This window comes from Canis aureus, chromosome 7 (assembly GCF_053574225.1).
Source record: "Canis aureus isolate CA01 chromosome 7, VMU_Caureus_v.1.0, whole genome shotgun sequence".
In the NCBI taxonomy this organism is placed as follows: Eukaryota; Metazoa; Chordata; class Mammalia; order Carnivora; family Canidae; genus Canis; species Canis aureus.
The window spans coordinates 55,002,131-55,022,097 of record NC_135617.1 but is presented as its reverse complement, the minus strand read 5'-3'; the positions used below and the strand labels follow the sequence as shown (position 1 = coordinate 55,022,097).

The 19,967-nt window shown below is 35.4% G+C and overlaps 1 protein-coding gene, 1 long non-coding RNA gene and 1 pseudogene across 6 annotated transcripts in view; 1 reads left to right on the top strand and 2 right to left on the bottom strand.

Moving 5' to 3' along the window:
• The window catches only part of LOC144317401 (uncharacterized), a 32,191-nt gene that overhangs the window by 11,394 nt on the left and 830 nt on the right, over nucleotides 1-19,967 (top strand). For 2 of the 3 annotated variants that reach the window (XR_013383404.1, XR_013383403.1), the window contains exon 2: nucleotides 19,165-19,536. This is a non-coding gene — a long non-coding RNA (uncharacterized LOC144317401). Of the gene's footprint in view, nucleotides 1-7,414; nucleotides 7,662-19,164; nucleotides 19,537-19,967 lie in introns of those variants that run through there. The other variant, XR_013383405.1, reaches the window with a different exon arrangement.
• LOC144317399 (cysteine-rich secretory protein 2-like) overlaps nucleotides 1,868-19,967 on the bottom strand; it is a 67,188-nt gene continuing 49,088 nt past the window's right edge. For all 3 annotated transcript variants that reach the window (XM_077903703.1, XM_077903704.1, XM_077903706.1), the window contains exons 3-9: nucleotides 19,208-19,278; nucleotides 16,220-16,336; nucleotides 14,208-14,295; nucleotides 9,223-9,368; nucleotides 8,713-8,810; nucleotides 6,646-6,734; nucleotides 1,868-2,537 (exon numbers count right to left, since the gene is read on the bottom strand). In XM_077903703.1, the coding sequence (XP_077759829.1) occupies nucleotides 2,410-2,537; nucleotides 6,646-6,734; nucleotides 8,713-8,810; nucleotides 9,223-9,368; nucleotides 14,208-14,295; nucleotides 16,220-16,336; nucleotides 19,208-19,278 (737 nt within the window). In that variant the 3' untranslated portion in view covers nucleotides 1,868-2,409. The remainder of the gene's footprint in view (nucleotides 2,538-6,645; nucleotides 6,735-8,712; nucleotides 8,811-9,222; nucleotides 9,369-14,207; nucleotides 14,296-16,219; nucleotides 16,337-19,207; nucleotides 19,279-19,967) is intronic.
• On the bottom strand, nucleotides 14,340-15,977 carry LOC144317880 (transcription factor IIIA pseudogene; annotated as a pseudogene).

Here is a 19,967-nt window from a genome sequence, read left to right as displayed (position 1 = left end):
GAACTAGATCCTAGGACCCTGGAATCATGACCTGAGCCAAAGGCAGATGTTCAAAGATTTTATTTATTTATTCATGAGAGACAGAGAGAGAGAGAGGCAGAGACACAGGCAGAGTGAGAAGCAGGCTCCATGCAGGGAGCCCGACATGGGACTCGATCCCGGGTCTACCAGGATCATGCCCTGGACCAAAGGCGGCGCTAAACCGCTGAGCCACCCAGGCTGCCCCGAAGGCAGAAGTTCAACCACTGAGCCACCCAGGTGTCCCTGTATAATCTTTTTTTATGTTGCATCTATGTTCATTAGAAATAATAGTCTGCAGTTTTCTTTTCTTGTGATTTCTTTGTCTAGCTTTGGCATAAGGTGATGCTAGCCTGAGTTGGGAAATAGTTCTGTTTTCTGTCATGACATAAACAAAAATTTTCCTAAAATTGTACAACATGCATTATATATAATATATATATATATAGTACATCTATAATCTAGTATTTAACTCAATCTCTCTTCTAGTCAATACTCTCCTTAACTGATTTCTTGCCTGCACTCTTGTTCTCTTACAATTTATATTTTATTGAATCACTGTCTTCTTCAATATATTCTCATGCTTTGCTATTCAACTTATAATGATATCCCAATCCTTTATGTACCCTAGGGCACACCATGTGACTAAGTTTCTGTCTAACTCTTTGGCCTGCTTTCAAAATGATTTTTTACCTTGCTCATTCTGCTCCCGTCATCCTATGCTTCTTGCCTTTCCTCAAATATGCCAACTTTATTTCTACTTCAATAACGTTGCACTCATTATTCTGTTTTCTCCATTAAATCATCTTATTCATCCTTCTCTTAACTTCTATTGTGATTCTAATCCAACCTTAGAGAGGAAGTTCCTGATTCTCCTATTAAAATTTTCCTGGTCTATCCTCATTATTCTCTATTCTGTTGCCTATTTTAGTTCATAACATTTACCATTTCCAATATTATCTTAAGTATTTATTTGAAAAACAATTTCTTTCCTATTTCCCCTATGAAAATGTGAAGTCCATGAAGTTTAGAACCTGGTCTCTCTTGTTAATCATTCTATTTCAATGTACCGAATTAAATCCCTGAGAAATTTTCAATAAATATTTGTTGAATGCAATAATAAATTACATTACATTGTGAAGGTTATTATGAAAGAAATACAAGGATCTGTGAGAGAGAATGGGATGAGTTCTTCAGATTAAATGCTCAAAGGAATCTCTTGGATAAAACTGTGTTTACTTTGAAGGAGTTATTCTAGTAAATAATAGAAGAATGACTTCCAGACAGAGCTAATAGCAAACAAAAATGCCCTTAGGTAAAGAAAATCTTGAGGAACTTGAGAGAATTTAATAAGATCATTGATCATTATTGGAGCATAGAAATAAAGGGGAATGGAATGAAGTAAGATTAGCAAGGAGAGTATAAATAAGATCATTCAACTTCTTGCAGGTCAGTTTAAGAGTAAGAGTAAGACTCCTCAAGGCTCATGCTCAAGAAGTCTATGAATGGCTTGAAAGTAGACAAATTAAGAAGTCTTTCACTTTAGAGATTAAGAAACGTGCTGCAAAAATAGCACCCAGGAGCTGCATTGATGGAAAGCACAGCTTTCCCTATGACTATTTCTGTCCTTGAAATAATTTGTGAATTTTAACACTTGGATAAGGATGTGAGTCTAGTGTGACAGTTCAATCATTGGTATTATCTGAAAGCTCCATGAAAAATAAAATCAAACATTTAGCAATGGAATAGAGGAATTGACGACACTGGGTGGGGAAGTGGTATCTAAAAAAGATAAGATAATCAAGAGAAAAATTTTCCAAGCATTATAGATTCAAAAAAAAAAAAGGTGTTGTTGTTTTTAATGCATCTTTTATTTTGGAATATTTTTAGACTTATGGAAATTTTGCTAATATAGTACAGAGAATTCCCATATACCTTCACCCAGCTTCAATTTCCTCTATTGTCATCATCTTGCATTACCTTAGTACATTTGTCAAGACTAAGAAATGGATTTTACTATCAAAAACAATTCAGGCTCTATTCAGACTTCACCATTTTTTCTACTAATGAGCTTTTTGTGTTTGAGGATCTGATCCAGGAGACCACATTTCATTTAGTTCTCATGTTTTCTTAGTCCCTTCTAGTCTGTAATGCTTTCTCAGAATTTCCTTATTGCACATGACTTTTGTATGAGAAACAGATAATTCCAGGTTATGCTATTTTTAAATGCTTTGTATGAAAGAGATTTCTGTAAAATAAAAAGTAGACCCAAGAGAAAAATACTTATTCTTTGGAATCAAATTTGTAGCTAACATGCTTACAACATCTGTGATAATGCATAGAAATGACGTGGTCCTCCTACACTTAGCCCTCCTTGTCTGTATTGGGCATTTAATAAATTTTGTCTTCACATTTGCAGGCAGCCTTGCAATTATCACTGACAAAATAATGGTTACAGGTAAGAGTAGTCTTCAAATCCTTACAGTTAGAATAATTATCTTCATACTCACAACTATTGGCTGTAATAAAAATAAAAAAATTAGTCAGTTCATTATCGTTTTCCTCCATAGCAGCAACACAAACAATAAATTCAATGTAAGTGGGGAGAAAACTATTGAGCAAACATGTTGGTATCATTACATTATGGTTGATGCAAAGGGACATATTAATCCATTACTTCTTCTAAAATTTGAGCTTTTTGGGATGTTTCTAAAATGAATTGACCTATTTTCCTCCCTCAGAAAAGGAAATACATTTCAATGAGTCTCTCTACAATTACACTGTCCAAAATTATAGCCTTTAACCATATGGTTGTTTAAATTTAAACTTAAATTAATTAAAATTACATAACATTAAAAAATAAATTTTCAGCTCATTGGTGGTACATTCCAAGTGCTCAATAACCAATATGGGGGCTATTTTATCAGGACAGAGCAAATCTTGAACATTCCCATCATTGCAAAAAGTTATATTAGACACTGTTGCTCTATCTAGACTTTAGTGTCACTAATCTTTCTTTCAAGAGTAAGAAATCATTATGAGAATATGTGGATGTAAAAACAGGAGAGAATTTCACAATTATTATCAGACATTTCTACTTTGAAGTCCCTCAGTGGACACAAACACAATAACTCTCAAACTAAATTCATTATTCTACCTACAGGCTTGGCATTTCTTTGGAGTTTCTCCCCAACTCCCAACTCAATTCCCCTAATATCAGAGAAATGAAAGTCCTAACTAAATAATTCAAACCAGGAACTGGGAATCAACATGAACTCACTGCTCTCCACTTTTTATTAGCACTCAACAAGTGCAAGTAAAAAACACTGTTTTTTCTACTACGTTCCTATCCCTATCACTCATTACTATTTCTTTTCATTTATTTTGTCCTAATGTAGTAAAAACTCCATTTCCATTTATTTTTTGAACCCATGTTTTCAACAGTCTCTGAGCCAGCTTCCATCTACTTGTTGCTCCATACTACTGCCAGATCTTTATAAAACACAATTCTGATCTCATCATTCTTCTACTTAAAAATCTTTCAATTGATTGATTATTACTAACAGGATAAATTCCAAACCCCTTAACAAATAGTATTCAGCAGAGGAGTAAATATTTTCTTCTTTAATTAATGTATAGCTTTGATATCATCAATACACTGAATTAGAGCTATACAATACCTCAGAAAGAATGCTACAGTTCAATCTAGTGAATGCATTTGAAATGTAAAAATCTCAGTCAACTGTGTTGTTCATAATTTTAATAACATATCTCAACTAAACAAAAATACTAACTCTTTGTATTTATATCCATAACAAGATTAAACATGAGATATTATATGACACTGAATTTAATCCTTTTGCTAAAATAATTTTGAAACTTCTGTGAGCTAATAATGCTACATACATATTTGATTGACATTTTAAAAGTATGTAAAAATTACTAGCAAACACAAGTGCTAGTGGTTATTAAATTAAACTTGATTATTCTAACTATACTATGGGGAAAATGAAGAATTTAGAACGATGAACTCATTGGTGTATAAAGAATGTTTGGTGTCTGAACTGAAGTGTGTCTGTGGTCTAACACCTTTATATTTTGTACATATTTTCTCTTTATAAAATGTCACTTTGATATAATTGCATTAACTTTGGTAGAAAAAATATTTAATTACAATAAATTATTTCCACAGAAACAGTTTTAGATATGCCAATATATAACAAGTCCAACATAATCACCAATATACATTGATGGTAGATGTTTCTTTAGGTTACATGTGGTAACAGGATTTTCATGATTTTCATTGCAAATAATATATAGATAATGCATAAAAGTTTTGATTAAAAACCCTCTCTTGAATACTTTTACTCTTGTCTTTTGTATGAAGGCATTAGTTAAGTTAGTTAACAATCAGAAGATTTCCTAATTCTTAAAAAAAAGAGGGGCCTATGGCTCTTATGATACTGAGGTATGTTTCTTCTATTCTTACACTGCAGAAGAGTTTTTAATCAAGAAAAAAAAGGTATTTTGTCAAATGCTTTTTCTGCATCTATTGAGAAGATCATATAGTTTTTGTCCTTTCTTTTATTAATATGGTGTACCACATTGATTGATTTGCAGATATTGAACCACCCTTACAGCCCACACAGTTGTGATGTATAATCCTTTTAATGTACTATGTAATATACTATCTACTAGCTAGTATCTTGGTGAGAATTTTTGCATCATCTGTTCATCGGACGATACTCTATGTAGAAAACCGAAAAGACTCCACCAAAAAATTGTTAGAATGGATATAGGATTTCAGCAAAGTGGTAGGATATAAAAATGCATGGAAGCCAGATGAATTTCTATATACTAACAATGAGGTAGAAGAAAGAGAAATCAAAGAATTGATCCCAATTTACAATTGGGCCAAAAGCCATAAAATACCTAAGAATAAACTTAAAGAGATTAAAGATCTATACTTTGAAAACTATAGAACATTTATGAAGGAAATTGAAGAAGACACAAGGAAATGGAAAAACATTCCATGTTCATGGATTGGAAGAATAAATATTGTTAAAACGTCTACACTACCCAAAGCAATCTATACTTTCAATAAAATCCCTATCAAATTACCATCAATATTGTTCACAGAGCTGGAACCAATAATCCTAAAATTTGTATGAAACCAGAAAAGATCCCGATAGCTAAAGGAATGTTGAAAAATAAAAACAAAGCTGGAAGCATCAGAATCCCAGACTTCAAGCTCTATTACTAATCTGTGATCATCAAGACATTATGGGTACAGACACAAAACAGACATATTGATCAATGGAACAGAATAGAGAACCCAGAAATGGACCCTCAACTCTATGCTCAACTAATCTCCAACAAAGCTGGAAAGAATATCCAAAGAAAAAAAGGCAGTCTCTTCAACAAATAGTGTTGGGAAAGTTGGGGAGCCAACATGTGGAAAATGAAGCTGGACCACTTTCTTATACCAGACACAAACATAAACTCAAAATGGATGAAAGAACTAAATGTGAGACAGGAATCCATCAATGTCCTAGAAAAGAACATAGGCAGCAATTTCTTTGATCTAGGCTGCCACAACTACTTGCTAAATACATCTCCAAAATCAAGAGAAATAAAAGCAAAAAGGAACTATTGGGACTTCATCAAGATAAAAAGCTTTTGCATAGCAAAGGAAACAGTCAACAAAACTAAAAGGCAACCCACAGAATGGGAAAAGATATTTGCAAATGTCTTATCATATAAAAGGCTAGTATCCAAAATCTATAAAGAACTTATCAAACTCAACACCAAAAACCCCCCCCCAAAATATTTAGTTAAGAAATGAGCAGAAAATGTGAACTGACATTTCTCTTGAAGAAGACATACAAATAGCCAAATGACACATGAAAAGAAGTGCCCTAATCACTCAGTATCAGGGAAATACAATCAAAACCGCAATAATATGCCACCTAGTACAGGTCAGAATGGTTAAAATTAACAACTCAAGAAACAACAGATATTGGATGTTGAGTATGTAGAGAAAGAGGAACCCTCCTACATTGTTGGTAAGATGCAACAGTATGGAGATTCCTCAAAAAGTTAAAAATAGAGCTACTTTATGACCCAGCAATTGCACTACTAGGTATTTATCCAAAGGATACAAACATAGTGATTTGATTGATGGGGCACATGCACCACACTGTTTATAGCAGCAATGCCCACAATAGCCAAACAATGGAAAGATCCCAGATGTCCATCAACAAATGGATAGATAAAGATGAACATAGAGGAAAGGAAGGAAAAATAAAATAAGATGAAAACAGAGAGGAAGGCAAACCATAAGAGATGCTGAATTCTAGGAAACAAACTGAGGGTTGCTGGAGGGGAGGTGGATGGGGGAAGGGATAATTGGGTGATGGGCATTAAAGAGGGCACTTGATATAAAGAGCACTAGTTATTATATGTAAGTGATGAATCACTAAATTCTACCCCTGAAACTAATAATAAAGTATATGTTAATTAAGTTGAACTTAAATAAAGAATTAAAAAAATAAAAGGTTCCCAGAAGGGACAAAAGAAGTCAGGTCATTTTATCATATATACACAAATTAATGACTTCAAACTTACTGCAGAGTCCTTTGTCACAGTGATATTTGCAGCTGGCACAAGATTTTCCTTTTAGGTAAGGGGTATGTATCTTGTTAACAAGATTACCACTGAAATTTGAAATACAGAATGTCAAACATTTTTCATTTTTAAGTTTAGCTTATGCTCCCAGGATAGCATCTATCACCACATATAACTGAATATCAATGTTTTCCATCAAGTCAAATAGCTGAAAAACTAAAGTTCCCAAAATGTACCAGATAACAATGTAAAGAAAATAATTCACATTCACTAACTTCTTTGACCATAATTTCACAACCTGACCAATTGAATGGAATAAATGGGGTCTAAAATTTTCATAGTGTATTTCATTCAATATGAAAACATTCTTTCTCCCCCAGAAGACTTGGTCAAATTGCTGAAGCAGTGTACCCCAAGGTGCTGGCTAGTGATAAAACATATCCCTTAGAAAGACAGCACAAGTTCCTTAGAAAAGGTTGCAGTATGGAAATGCTTAAAGTTACATATAGTTTTATATTTAAGAAATATAACAATTTCTGTAATATGAACTAAGGAAGGTAAAGTCCTTGGATAATTTTGGCTTCAGATGGGGGGTGTTGATTTTAATATAGTTTTTGGTGTATGTTTTGGGGAGATAGGATAGCTTAGGAAGGTTTTTGAATCTCTAGAGGTTTTGTGTGTGGTTTTTAATGTTTACAAAAAATGAGAAGGTAAGAAAAAATGGTTTTATTAATACTAATCGCTAAGGTGTATTAGTCTTCTAGTAAGTAGCCTACATCTCATTGATGGATATTATTCAAGACAGTCTCAATTGTATGAGGTGGACCAACAACGCAAAGCAATGTATCTGAATCTCATTCCCTGCATGGGATATAACAAACCATGTGTGAGCCCCTGGAAAATGTGAAATACATACAAACATATTCTGGAAACTTCCTCACCACTGCTTTTCCTTATTCACTCCAACTTTCACTTCAGATGCCTGGCTCCAGATCCTCCTCTCTTACAGTCAACCAGTAAGTTTGGATGCACTATTCTAGGAAATTTCCATTCTTTCTACTAAACCCTAGTAAGTGCCTGCAGGAAAATGACGTTGGAGGTCTACTTCTCACCCTGGAGATCCATATGCTCAGGTTACCTACAGTCTACCATCATCTGTTATGGTAATAATGTAGGTGGTTTTTTAGATAAGCAGGGCAAGGAATATCTTAACAGGAAGAACCGAAATCACAATCTTCCATCCCCTACTGGCCACTCCACTACCATCCCTTGCTTATCCATCAAGCATTCACATCCTAAAGTGTGAAGTTAGTGAGAATTGATGTTATCAAATCTAGGGAAATGTGCACCCATGCTCATGGATACCCATGCTCATGGATAGCCATGAGCCCAAGGGAAAGGTGACTGAGAGAAAAGATGTCATTTTGTAACTGAGGATAGAGAGCTTCATTTTGTACTTGGAATGGAGAACGCAGTCTCTTCCATGATAATTTGAATGTATCTCAACTTAAAAGCATTTCCAAAGATTTATTCCTTTTGGATGGACCTAGAGGGTATTATGCTAAGTGAAATAAGTTGGACAGAGAAAGACAGATACCATATGATTTTACTTACATGAGGATTCTAAAAAATAAAATAAAAAGCAGAAACAGATAAGTACAAGAACAAACTGATGTTTTCCAGAGGGGCAGGGATGGGAAGATGGGCAAAAGAGTTGAAAGGGAGTGGGAAATACAGGCTTCCAGTTATGGAATAAATGAGTCATGGGGATAAAAAAGTACAGCACAGGGACTATAGTCAATGGTCTAAAAGCATTGGATGGCGACTGGTGATAGCTACCCTTGTGGTGAGCATAGCATAAAGTAGAGACCTGTCACTATGTTAAACACCTAAAACTAATGTGACATTGCATATGAACTACGCAATGATTTTTAAAAATGAAAAAAGGATTTATTCCTTCCCTTCACTGAATAATGTTTTATATTCTAGTTTGTTTACTATACAAGAATTTTCAAATATTAAATTACATTTAGGGATATTGCACTACCTTCTAAGGTATATACTTACGCAGGACAATATTGGCAAACATAGTAGTATTTTAGACTCTCTTGATTGGGACAATAGGCAATTCCACACCCAACATGATAAGAAGAGTACCAAACAACCTACAAATCCAGAAAGGAATATATGAGAATATATTAAATAAGAGGGAAAATATTTTAAAAATAGTGGCAAATGTAAAACCAAAAAAAATGTTACTATTATAGTCTGTAGCCAGGTACCCTTCAAAAATAATTAGCTCAATTATTGAAACAAATCACAAATTTTAAAATATTAAATTTTAATGTCCACTATTTTATCCATTTCTAATTCTGAAAAAGTACAGAACATGCTTCCTTACCAAGTGTTACATCAGCTATGGAAAAAAAAAATTGACAGCTCTAGATGAAGTACCAGCCAGGACTATTTTATCTATTCAAGCTCTTACCCAAATTGAACATTGGACTTTGTCATAATTCAGAGATGCTTTCATATTAAAGCATTTGTGATAGAAGTATTTTCATTTGTTTCTCTTACCTGGGTGTAATGTCCAATAACTGCATCAGAACTCTTAGGTCCTACACCATAGACAAAATCATGGTGCTCCTCATACCAGTTTTGGATTGCATCTGACCAGGAAGCAGGGTAACTTGACATAAAGAGATTCTCACCACATTTTGTATCTAAAGAGAATCAGATCATCCTTGAGGAAAGAAATAATGCGTGGAATGGCAAAAGAAATCAACTATATGAACACAAAGATGTTGCCCTTCAAACACAGTGTCTATACTCATAACTGTTAATACATAATAAAAGGGCTTCTGTATTTCTCAGCCCTAAAGCTGAATAGAAGACATACCTGTCTTGGTACACCTGGATGGCTTAGTGGGTTAAGAGGCTGACTCTTGATTTCAGCTCAGTTCATAATCTCAGGGTGCTGATTGAGCCCTGCATCAGGCTGCCCACTCAGTCCAGAGTCGGCTTGAGGATTCTCTCTCTCTCCCTCCCCGTCTGCCCCTTCCCCTACTCACACACATTCTCTCTCTAAAATAAATAAATTAATCTTTTCAAAAAAGAAAAAGACAGATCTATATAGCATGCTGAGGCTGTCATCAACATGCAAAACTTGGAATAAGTTAAGAGGACCTTATGCTTTAAAAATCCTCTGGAGTATCAGAGATACATTCTTTTTTATTTTTAATTTTTTTAATTTTTTAACTGAAGTTCAATTTGCCAACATGTAGTATAACATCCAGTGCTCATCCCATCAAGTGCCCTCCTCAGTGCCCATCCCCCAGTTACCCCATGTCCCTGCCTGCCTCCCTTGACACTACCCTTCATTCGTTTCCCAGAGTTAGGAATCTCTCATGTTTTGTCACCCTCTCTAATTTTTCCCACTCATTTTCCTTCCTTTCCCTTATAATCCCTTTCACTATTTCTTATATTCCACATGTGAGTGAAACCATATGATGATTGTCCTTCTCCAATTGACTTAATTCATTCAGCATATTACCCTCCATTCTTTTTTATGCTAAATTCTTCACATATGTAATGTCTCCTGTGCTCTCAGCTTTGTACTGTAAATTTGCAAAAGACACTGACCAACTTTTTCTTCTTTTTCTCTTCCTATTGACTGCCTTCACCAGAGATTTTGCACATATCAGACCCTTTCTAAGTGTTTATGATTATGATTTTGTGTGCACTTGGAAAAAAGTTCTACAAGCAGTCTCTAAGGGCTCCAATTAAGAGGCAACTGACATCAGGATAGATGGCAGATTTCAAAGCTTTTGGGTCCTCTCTTAATCACTAAATCAGAATGTCCTAAGGCCAAATCTTATTAGGCAAAGAAGAGCCTTGCAGATAGTGACATCAGCAAGATGGTGAAGTAGGAAGCCCTGGACTCTCCTTCCTCTAACAAACACCCTGATCTAGCAACAATTCCTGAACAATTTGCCCTTGAGGGAAATCCAAAAGTACCCTGGGAGAATATGAACCCAGACTCACTGTCCCTGCAGGGAAACCGGGACACCCTCTTGCTAGAATGCCTACGTTCAGCCCAGTGCCTGTCATCTGATCAGGAAGGTGTCCCCTAGCTCCCAGCTTCTCCCAGGGGAAGCAAAGAATTGGTTCATGTGTCCAGTGTTCCAACCTTCTGTAAGGAAGCTTGCCAGTTGTCTGGTTTCTTGCAACTCTGACAGTCAGGCAGAGGCTAGCCCCCTGGACCAGAATGGAGATGGTGGCATTGGCGGTAAGTACCATATTTCTTTCCCTTGGCTCAACACAGAGCAAGTAATTGAAAAATCTTAGTTCTCAGCTTCCTCCTGGGGAAGCAGAGAGTTGATTGATGTGCCCAATGCTCCAATTTCTCCAAGGCTGCCTAAAGACCTGACATCTGTCTTGCCAATCTTGGAGCTCTGATGGGCTTTGCACAGGCTCCTTGGGTGAAAGCAGAAATGGTGGTTTGGATTGGTAGATGCCAATGCTCCTTTCCCCAGCTCAGCACAGAGCAATCGGACTAACGCCACTGCTGCCTATTTCTCCCTGGGGCAGGAAAAATTTGGTCTGGGTATCGAGTGCCACAAAATTTCCAGGAGCTTCCCTGAAGACTGATTTCTGATATGCCTCTCTGAGAATGTCAAAATGTCCTTTTTTACGGCTGAATAATATTGCATTATGTATGTGTTCATGTGGGTATACATATATTTATCCATTATCTATCAATGGACACTTGAGTTGCTTCCATAACTTGGCTATTATAATTAATGCTGCTATAAACATAGAGGCATATGTATCCCTTTGAATTAGTGTTTTTGTGATTTTTGGGTAAATACCCAGTAGCATAATTACTGGATTGCAAGATAGTTCTATTTTTAAGTTTTGAAGGAACCTCCATACTCTCTTCCACAGTGGTGGCAACAGTTTGCATTCCCATGAACGGTGCATGAGGGTTGTTTTTCTCCACAGCCTCTCCAACAGTTGTTTCTTTTATTTTTTATTTTAGTCATCCTGACAGGTGTGTGGTGATATCTCATTGTAGTTTTGATTAGTATTTACCTGAGTGATGAGTGATGTTGAGCATCTTTTCATGTCACTGCTGGCCACCTGTATATCTTCTTTAGATAAATGCTTCAAGTCTTTTGCTCAAAAATTTGGCAGAAGATTTGAACAGGTGTTTTTCCAAAGAAGATATACAGATGACCAACAGGTATGTTAAAACTAATCATCAGAGCAATGTACATCATTACATTTCTAATCTAATCAGAAAAATGTACATCAAAATCATGATGAGATATCACCTTATACCTGTTGCAATGTCTATTACCAAAAAAACAAAAGACAACAAGTGATGGTGAAGATGTAGAGAAATTGGAATCATGTACATTGTTGATGAGAATGAAAAAAATAGTATGGCTGTTGTGGAAGACAGTATAGAGGTTCCTTAAAAAGGAAAGTAGAACTACAAAATGATCCAGCAATACCACTTCTAAGCATTTATCCAAAAGAATTGAAAGGATCTTCAAGGATCTGGAAGAGATATTAGCACCCTCATGTTCATTGCAGCTCTAGTCCCAATAGGCAACATTTGGAAACAACTTAAATGCCCATGGACAGATGAATGGATGACAAGATGAGACATATATCTATATATCTATATATATATAGTAATATAATTCATATTATAAAAAAAGAAAAGTTTTGCAATGTGTGATAACATACATAAGCCTTGAGGACACGATGCTAAGGAAATATGCCAGTCACAGAGAGATTACTACATGAGTCCATTTACATGAAATACTTAAAATAGCCAAATTCACAGAATCAAAGAGTGCAATGTAATGGCTGGGGATGAGGGGAAGGAGAAATGAGGACCTACTAATCAATAAATTTCTGGTAAGCGAGGTGAATCAATTCTAGACATCTGCTGTACAACACTGCACCATAGTCAACAATATTGTATATTTACAATACATTTAAAAATTGGTCAAGAGTGTAGGTCTCGTGTTAAGTATTCTTATTACAACAGAATTTTTAAAAAGCATTGTTGCTACAATAAAATTAATTAAAAAAAATAAGAAGAACAAAATGCCTTGCAGCCCAGAAATATTTGCTATCTTTTAAGCTTTCAATATTTACATTTTGGTAGTTTGAAATATAACGTCTACATATTGCTTAAAGGGAGTATAAAATATTCTTGGATATTTTCTTTAATATGGAAAGAAGGAAACTAAGAATCTAACATAATTTGATCTCAAGACTATTTGTTTTAATCTTCTCCTCCTGAATGCTGTTATGGCTCTTCATAATTTCATTATAATGTTAACATCAACAATATAAATAACAAAAAAAAAAACAATATAAATAACAATAGTTAGTTCTACTGAAATTACAGGTAATAATTCACTACTGTCAAAGTGAGTATGCCTATCATGTCTGATAAAGTAAATAAATATCTTATGTAAAGTTTATGCATAGAAGTTTTCTCTCATAGGCTTTTATAATTCTTGAGAATTTTGCAGCTTTTTGCATGTAATATATTATTCTATGCATTATAGGTACACAGACTATACAAACTACTTGACTATTATCAAAAAGTAAAAACTGAATGAACATACACAAAATACGCATCATGATTTTAAAAGTTTAAGTATTTTTAGAGCAAAATTCAGGAACAATTCACATGATTCAGTATATATGTGAATACAAAATAAGGAGATATCCAAACATCAAACAGCTACACAGTACTGCAAAAAGGACAGTGGATTAGAAATCAATAAACCTATCTATCTCTAACTGACATTTCACTTAGCATAATATCCTCTAGTCCCATCTATGTCATTGCAATCATATGTGGAATTTAAGAAACAAAACAGATAAACATAGGAGAAGGACAAGAAAAATAAGAGGAAAACAGAGAGGGAGGCAAGAGATTGCATAAGAGACTCTTAACTGTAGGAAACAAACTGACGGTTGCTGGAAAGAAGGTAGTGGGGGATGGGGTAACTCGGTGATGGGCATTAAGGAGGGCACTTGATGTAGTGAGCACTTAGTGTAGTATGCAACTGATGAATCACCGAATACTGCCTCTGAAACTAATAATACAGTATATGTTAATCAAATTGAATTTAAATAAAAGAATAAAAAATAGAAATCAATAAGCTTGGTTAACTTTACAGTATATGATGCAACTTTGGGATGTGCTCCTAGGATATTTCTCCTATGTCCTTAATCTTTGAAGCTGGAGAAATGATGATAAATGACCTGTTGACTCATGAGCTGGTTGAGAGGAACGAATGAAGTATTGCTTTAGAAATTATTTGTATAATGTAAACAATCAAGGACAAAATGATACTTATAATTCTCTCTCCTTCTACAGATAGTTTGATTTTTTAAGAGAGCAATATAAGCAACATTTATTCACTAAGTCTTCTTACAACATACCACAATGTTCCACAATTCTATTTGATCTTTCCAATATTATTTTACTTGTTCATTTATTAACAAATATTTACTCATTTACATACGGGTTTCTCGGTCCTTTGCTGGGCTATGTTCTAAGGTGCACTTGTTTGCCCACTTTTGGGCATTTGCTGCTGCTTCTTTGTTCCATTCCTAAATGTCACAAGAAAAAAAATACACTTGAAGATTCAACTCCAGTGAAACTTATGTTTTATAATCTTAATCTTTATAATCTTTAATTTACACCACTTTAAAACTTCCCTGGATATATTAATTATCATTAGTATGATAAGATCTTTTTGTTAGTTGTGTGTGTTTATCTGCTCCAGTGCCACTTTCCACATGAGAAGTTCATAAATGATGTGTCTATTGAGAGAAATATCGAATACAATATCTGACAATTTATAATAACACAGGAGCCACACCTAGGATTTTTAGTAAATAGTGCTAGACTAAATATTTATCAATATGTGAACTCTTTAAATTATACTTCAATAGTAATAAACTGACCTAGATCATTCCCAATTCCACTTGCAAACCATTTCATTCAAATGGGAAATATCTAGCTTTTATGGATCGTGTCTTGGAAAGTGGACTATTACTTACCCTACATGGCTCTGATTTGAGGGAGAGGGACCTCCTTTTTTATTTTATTTATTTTATTATTTTATTTTATTTTTCAGATGTGCATCAGTGAGTTTAGTAAAGAAAAATGTGGTTCTGAGAGGAAATAGCTCGCTAGTGTGTGTCGTTTAAAAAAAGCAATGTGAGGTTTAGTTGAGGGTAAGGATTGCAACTGTTGAGAGCACCTTGTCTTCGGTACAGTTAAGGTCTCTCCGTTCTTAGGCACAGGTAAGCCTTGTTCTTGCTTCTTTTTAGGAGGGATATAGCTACTGAGACGAGAGGCCAAACTCTGTTTTTCACGAGATCGTTTTACTTTGAGCTTCATTTTCTTCTTGTCAGGGTCATGCACAACAGCCTGCCTAGTGAGACTTTGTTTCATTGCAAACGTTTTGCCACAGCCTTCCTGTTCACAGGTGAATGGGCGCCTCTCCTCGTGGCTCTGGAGATTGAACACAGTCGTGGAGGTTCTGCCACAGCCTTCTCTTGGACACAAGAGAAGGGACACGTCCCTTTCTGGGGCGTGGGTTTTCATGTGCTGCTTAAGGTAATCCTTGCACTTAAGTGTCTTCTGGCATACTTTACATTTTATGTCCTTTATGGGTTTCTCTCACATGTTTTAGGAGCCCTGTCCATGTTTTGGCCACAAAGGGGCATTTGTCTTTTTGACACATATAGCCCTGGTGGACCTTCCCGAGTCGCTTCGGCCTGCTGGGTGAGGTGAGGTGTGTCCCACGCCTTCATGGGCACACCTGAACAGCGGCTGGCTGGTGTGCTGGCACTGATGGATTCTCAGCTGCTGGTGTTTCTCGAAGGCCTCCTTACAACCTTCAAGAGTGCATACATATTGTTTTCGTTGATTTTCGTATTTGCGTTCCAAAATGTTTGTCCAAGTTTGATTTTGTGTTGAATTTCTGATCGCAGCCACTAGCTGTAGGAACAAATGGCTTTTCCCCAGTGTGAATCAGAATGTGGCGGCTCAGATGGCAGTCCCTGACAGAGGCCTTGCCACAGCCTTCATGGTCACAAACAAATGGTCTGTTACTGGTTTGTCTTCTTTAGGGGTCTATTTGGCCGTGTGCTTTCTCCGTGCCTCCTAAACGTAGCCGCACCTCGGAATCACGAGGCGATCTTTTACAAACTCCAAGCCCAGAGCGGGGGCCTCCTTTATTTTAGACGAGGGTAGATTGTGAACAAAATTGCAATGACTTCATATTTGATGTCCGAAGATTTGGCTTCTAATTTTGCCTTCCCAACTTAATAGCCCTGTAACCTTGACAAATTATTTAACCATTATAAGGAAAATTAGTTTCTGCTCTGCCCACATTACACAGCTCAAATGAAATAGTAAAACAGAAACAAAACTTGTAAGCAAAGTTCTTCAGAGATGCCAGTTACCAGCTCCCTGCTCTAATCACTGCTGATTCACACACTAGCCTTTATCACTGCCTCTTACCATCTTTAGCATGTTGCTGGCAGGTGGAGAGACTGATTTCCTTAGTTCATTGTGTTTATTTACAATCTCCTTTTGGACTTGCGTTTGAGTGGTTAACAAAGCAGTAAAGGAAGGACCCTAAAGGGAAATAACATTAAAGTTACCCTTCTACATTTGTTAAAATTGCATTTAAGAATGAATAAGTGAATTCAAGAGAGCAAAGATCATTTTGAAAAGCATTCAGTTCAAGTCAATATTAGTTGTTAAGCATTGCCAATGAACCTGAGCCAAAGCTATGACAAATACGAAAGAAGCATTTGAAGCTTGGAGAATGAGGATGAAATTCATGGCATGACAAATTAAAATCTCCTTTGAGGCCACAGATACCAATTTCTAGTTTCAAGAGAACTCTAATTGTGCTTTTTCTAGCCATATGAGTGATATTATTTTATAATCTTAATAGTACGCAGTAGAAACATTAAAACATATTCATTCACTTTTGAACAGGCTGCAGCAGGTGGAATGAGAGTGGGCCTCAAATTCATCTTAGGTTTTAAGGAAACCTTGACCTGATATGGTCTGTATTTAGAGAAATAATGTATTTAAAATGTAGTTAGGGAAGGAATGTTCAGGTTCAAAGTGCATTCAATGCTCCAGTAAAATTATTCTTCCTATTATGGTAGATATTGTAATCTATTTTATCATGATCTAATTTCATGGAGTCACTCAGAAGATAATTTTGCAATATTAAAAAATTTCCAAGGCCATTTAGAGGGAACAAAGTCATCCAATTAATGGGCCATTGCCGAGTCTGTTTCTTTTTAGTATTAAATCAGCTGCTGAAATTTTTGGTATATTTTATCATTCTCTGTGTGTGTGTGCGGGGCCAGGGTGTCTAGCGTGGAGATAGAGAACAGTATGTAATTGTTCCCACAAGGTCTAAGATATTTGATGACTTAAAATTACAAATTGCTGTTATGTTGTATGAGCAAGAGTTTCAAGTCTAACTCTGAACAGATAGGGCCCTTTGGTGATTTTCCCTGATACATTGGAGTAAGTTATTCTGTTTTTCCTCCAATACTGAATTTCCTCAAAGCTCTCCAAATAGTGCAAACTTAGGTTTAACCATGTTTGTTGTTGTCACTATTTATTTTTGGGCCTATTTCTCCCACTTGCTTGTATGTTCCTAAGGACAGGGACCAATAGTGAATTTCATTGTATTCATAGGTTTAGCACATTCCCAGCTACTAAATCCTAAGCTAGAAAGGATGTGCCTGTGAAATATTAGCCGTGGCCCACCTCTGCTTTATAATAAAGCATAAAATAACATCCTTGGATGTTTCCTATTGACTTTCAAAAATCTGCTTAATAGAATTTCATTTCCAAACACTTCAAAAATTTGGTCCCTGAGAAAAAAGTCATTATTTCCTCCTTCTTACACTATCTTGCTTTGTGGATACAAATCCTACTGAAGACATGTCTTTGTTGTTGTTTTTAAATGAGTTTCCAGAAAGCTTTTATTAGGTTACAGGGAATATGAAGAGTGTTGAGCATAAAATGGATATAACAAGGTATCTATCTACCCTTAAAGAATTTATTTCAATTCTTTCTCCCTCTCCCTTTGCCCTTTCCTGCATGTGCCCTGTCGCTCTAAAATTATTAAATAAAGTCTTGGTACTCGCTCTGTCTCTCGCCCTCTCTCAAATAAATAAAATCTTTAAAAAAAATCTTTAGAAAAGAGATTCAGAAGGTAGCAAACTTTTTGAATGAAGACCTAGGTGATGAAAAAATTATCTGCAGATTGAAAATTAATTATGGTAACATAATGACTATATTTCTGAATGCCACATGAGTTTTGAACTAGTGTCTGATCCCTGGCTGAGGAGTGCTAGTTATCTTGTTTTCTCAGTTAAAGAAGAATGTAGAAACAGACTGCATTGACCAAACTTCACATTCAGAGTTTTTCTGATCAGAAGATAGACACCTTATATAGGCACCTACCCACCAAACTTTTAAGGGATTAATTGATTCAGTTCTTTTTTTTTTTTAAAGATTTATTTATTTATTTATCATAGACAGAGAGAGAGAGAGGCAGAGACACAGGAGGAGGGAGAAGCAGGCTCCATGCCAGGAGCCTGACGTGGGACTCGATCCCTGGACTCCAGGATCGCGCCCTGGGCCAAAGGCAGGCGCCAAACCGCTGAGCCACCCAGGGATCCCTGATTCTGTTCTTAAGATTATTAAAGTGAAACAGCATAACAGCATATTAGAAATAATTAGAACATTTTATCCTTTATATAATAATTGTAAAACATGAAAAATCCAAATATTTAAGATCTTTACTAAAGTTTCTTTTTTTTAATTTAAAAAATAGGTATAATTATTCTTACATAATGACTATGAAAATAAATGTGGTGATGTATGTGAAGCATTTGAGGTAATATAAATTTGAGATTATATAAATAAATTGTTAGTTTTCTGTGAGGATTATATTGATTTAAATAAAAGGAAATCACGAAAGATCTTTAAACAGGAAGAGTTTCATTAGCTTTTAAACCTGTAAAGCATTGCTGTCAAAAGAAATATAATTATAGCATCAAATGTAATTTTAATTTCTGGGTGGCCACTTCAAAAAAAGAAAGAAACAGATTAAATTGATATTTATAATATACTTATCTGACAGATTAAAAATATGTTTTCATCATGCAATCAATACTAAAATTAATGAAATATTTTACCTTCTTTCTTCACCAACTCTTGAATTCTGCTATGTATTTATGCAGATCTCAGTTCCAACCATCTGTATTTCCAGTATTCAACACCCTCATGTGGCCAGAGGCTATAATATTGGTCACCATGCCTTAGACTTGTTTTAAGTACTTCAGCAACCAAAGAGTACTTTGTGATGTACCTGTGTCTTCCTTTTCACTTTTGAAAATTGATCTAATATCTTTCTATTCCCCAAGGTTGCTCCACATGTTCTAAAAATATTTTCAGCTTCGACCATACCTGTCCATTTGCAGGAAAGAATGGAAGCAACACAACAGCCAGGAACAGCAACTCCAAGAATAAGGCCATTGCTGGGAAAACAAAATAAAGGGAACAAAGATCTGCATTGGACTGTTTAGTGTATGAACTTCTGAGGAATACAGAGAGAAAAACCAAAACATAACAATGTAATGATCTCAGTTATTCCAAATTTATTAGTTATATAACAAAAGGTTTGTTACATGATGCCAGTAGAATGATAATGGATTTACCCAGAAGCAACCTTCCAATGGAGATCCACAGAACAAAAGGAAGTACTTGATTGAAGCCTTTGAAATACACCTATAAATGTTAAGTATATACTACCCAATTTTACCCTAGTTCTACACTCTTGTCTATGTAGCTAGTTTCTGGTTCTGGAAATGGCTTCTCCACATTGCCCATTCAGGAGAAGTAATAGCTCCCAAATGCTAATAATACTTGGGTATTACCATATTAGTTCTTGCTGGTTTCCCTAAGCCCTTCTTAATCCTTTTAAATATACTGTCATTAAGATCTTTTCAAATTATTAGTTATCATTTGTCATTTCTTTCCTGCTATGAGTCTGTCTCATATAAGATACTTGTCATTCTTAGAACTCTAGATAAATCCATTGGGAAGTTAGTACTTTTCTTTAATACTTTCAACTACTCTTTCAACTATACCTATGCAGCCAATGTCCTCATTCATTTCCATTCAAACCTTTTCTTTTATTACAATGCCTCAAATCCCCCTTAAAAAG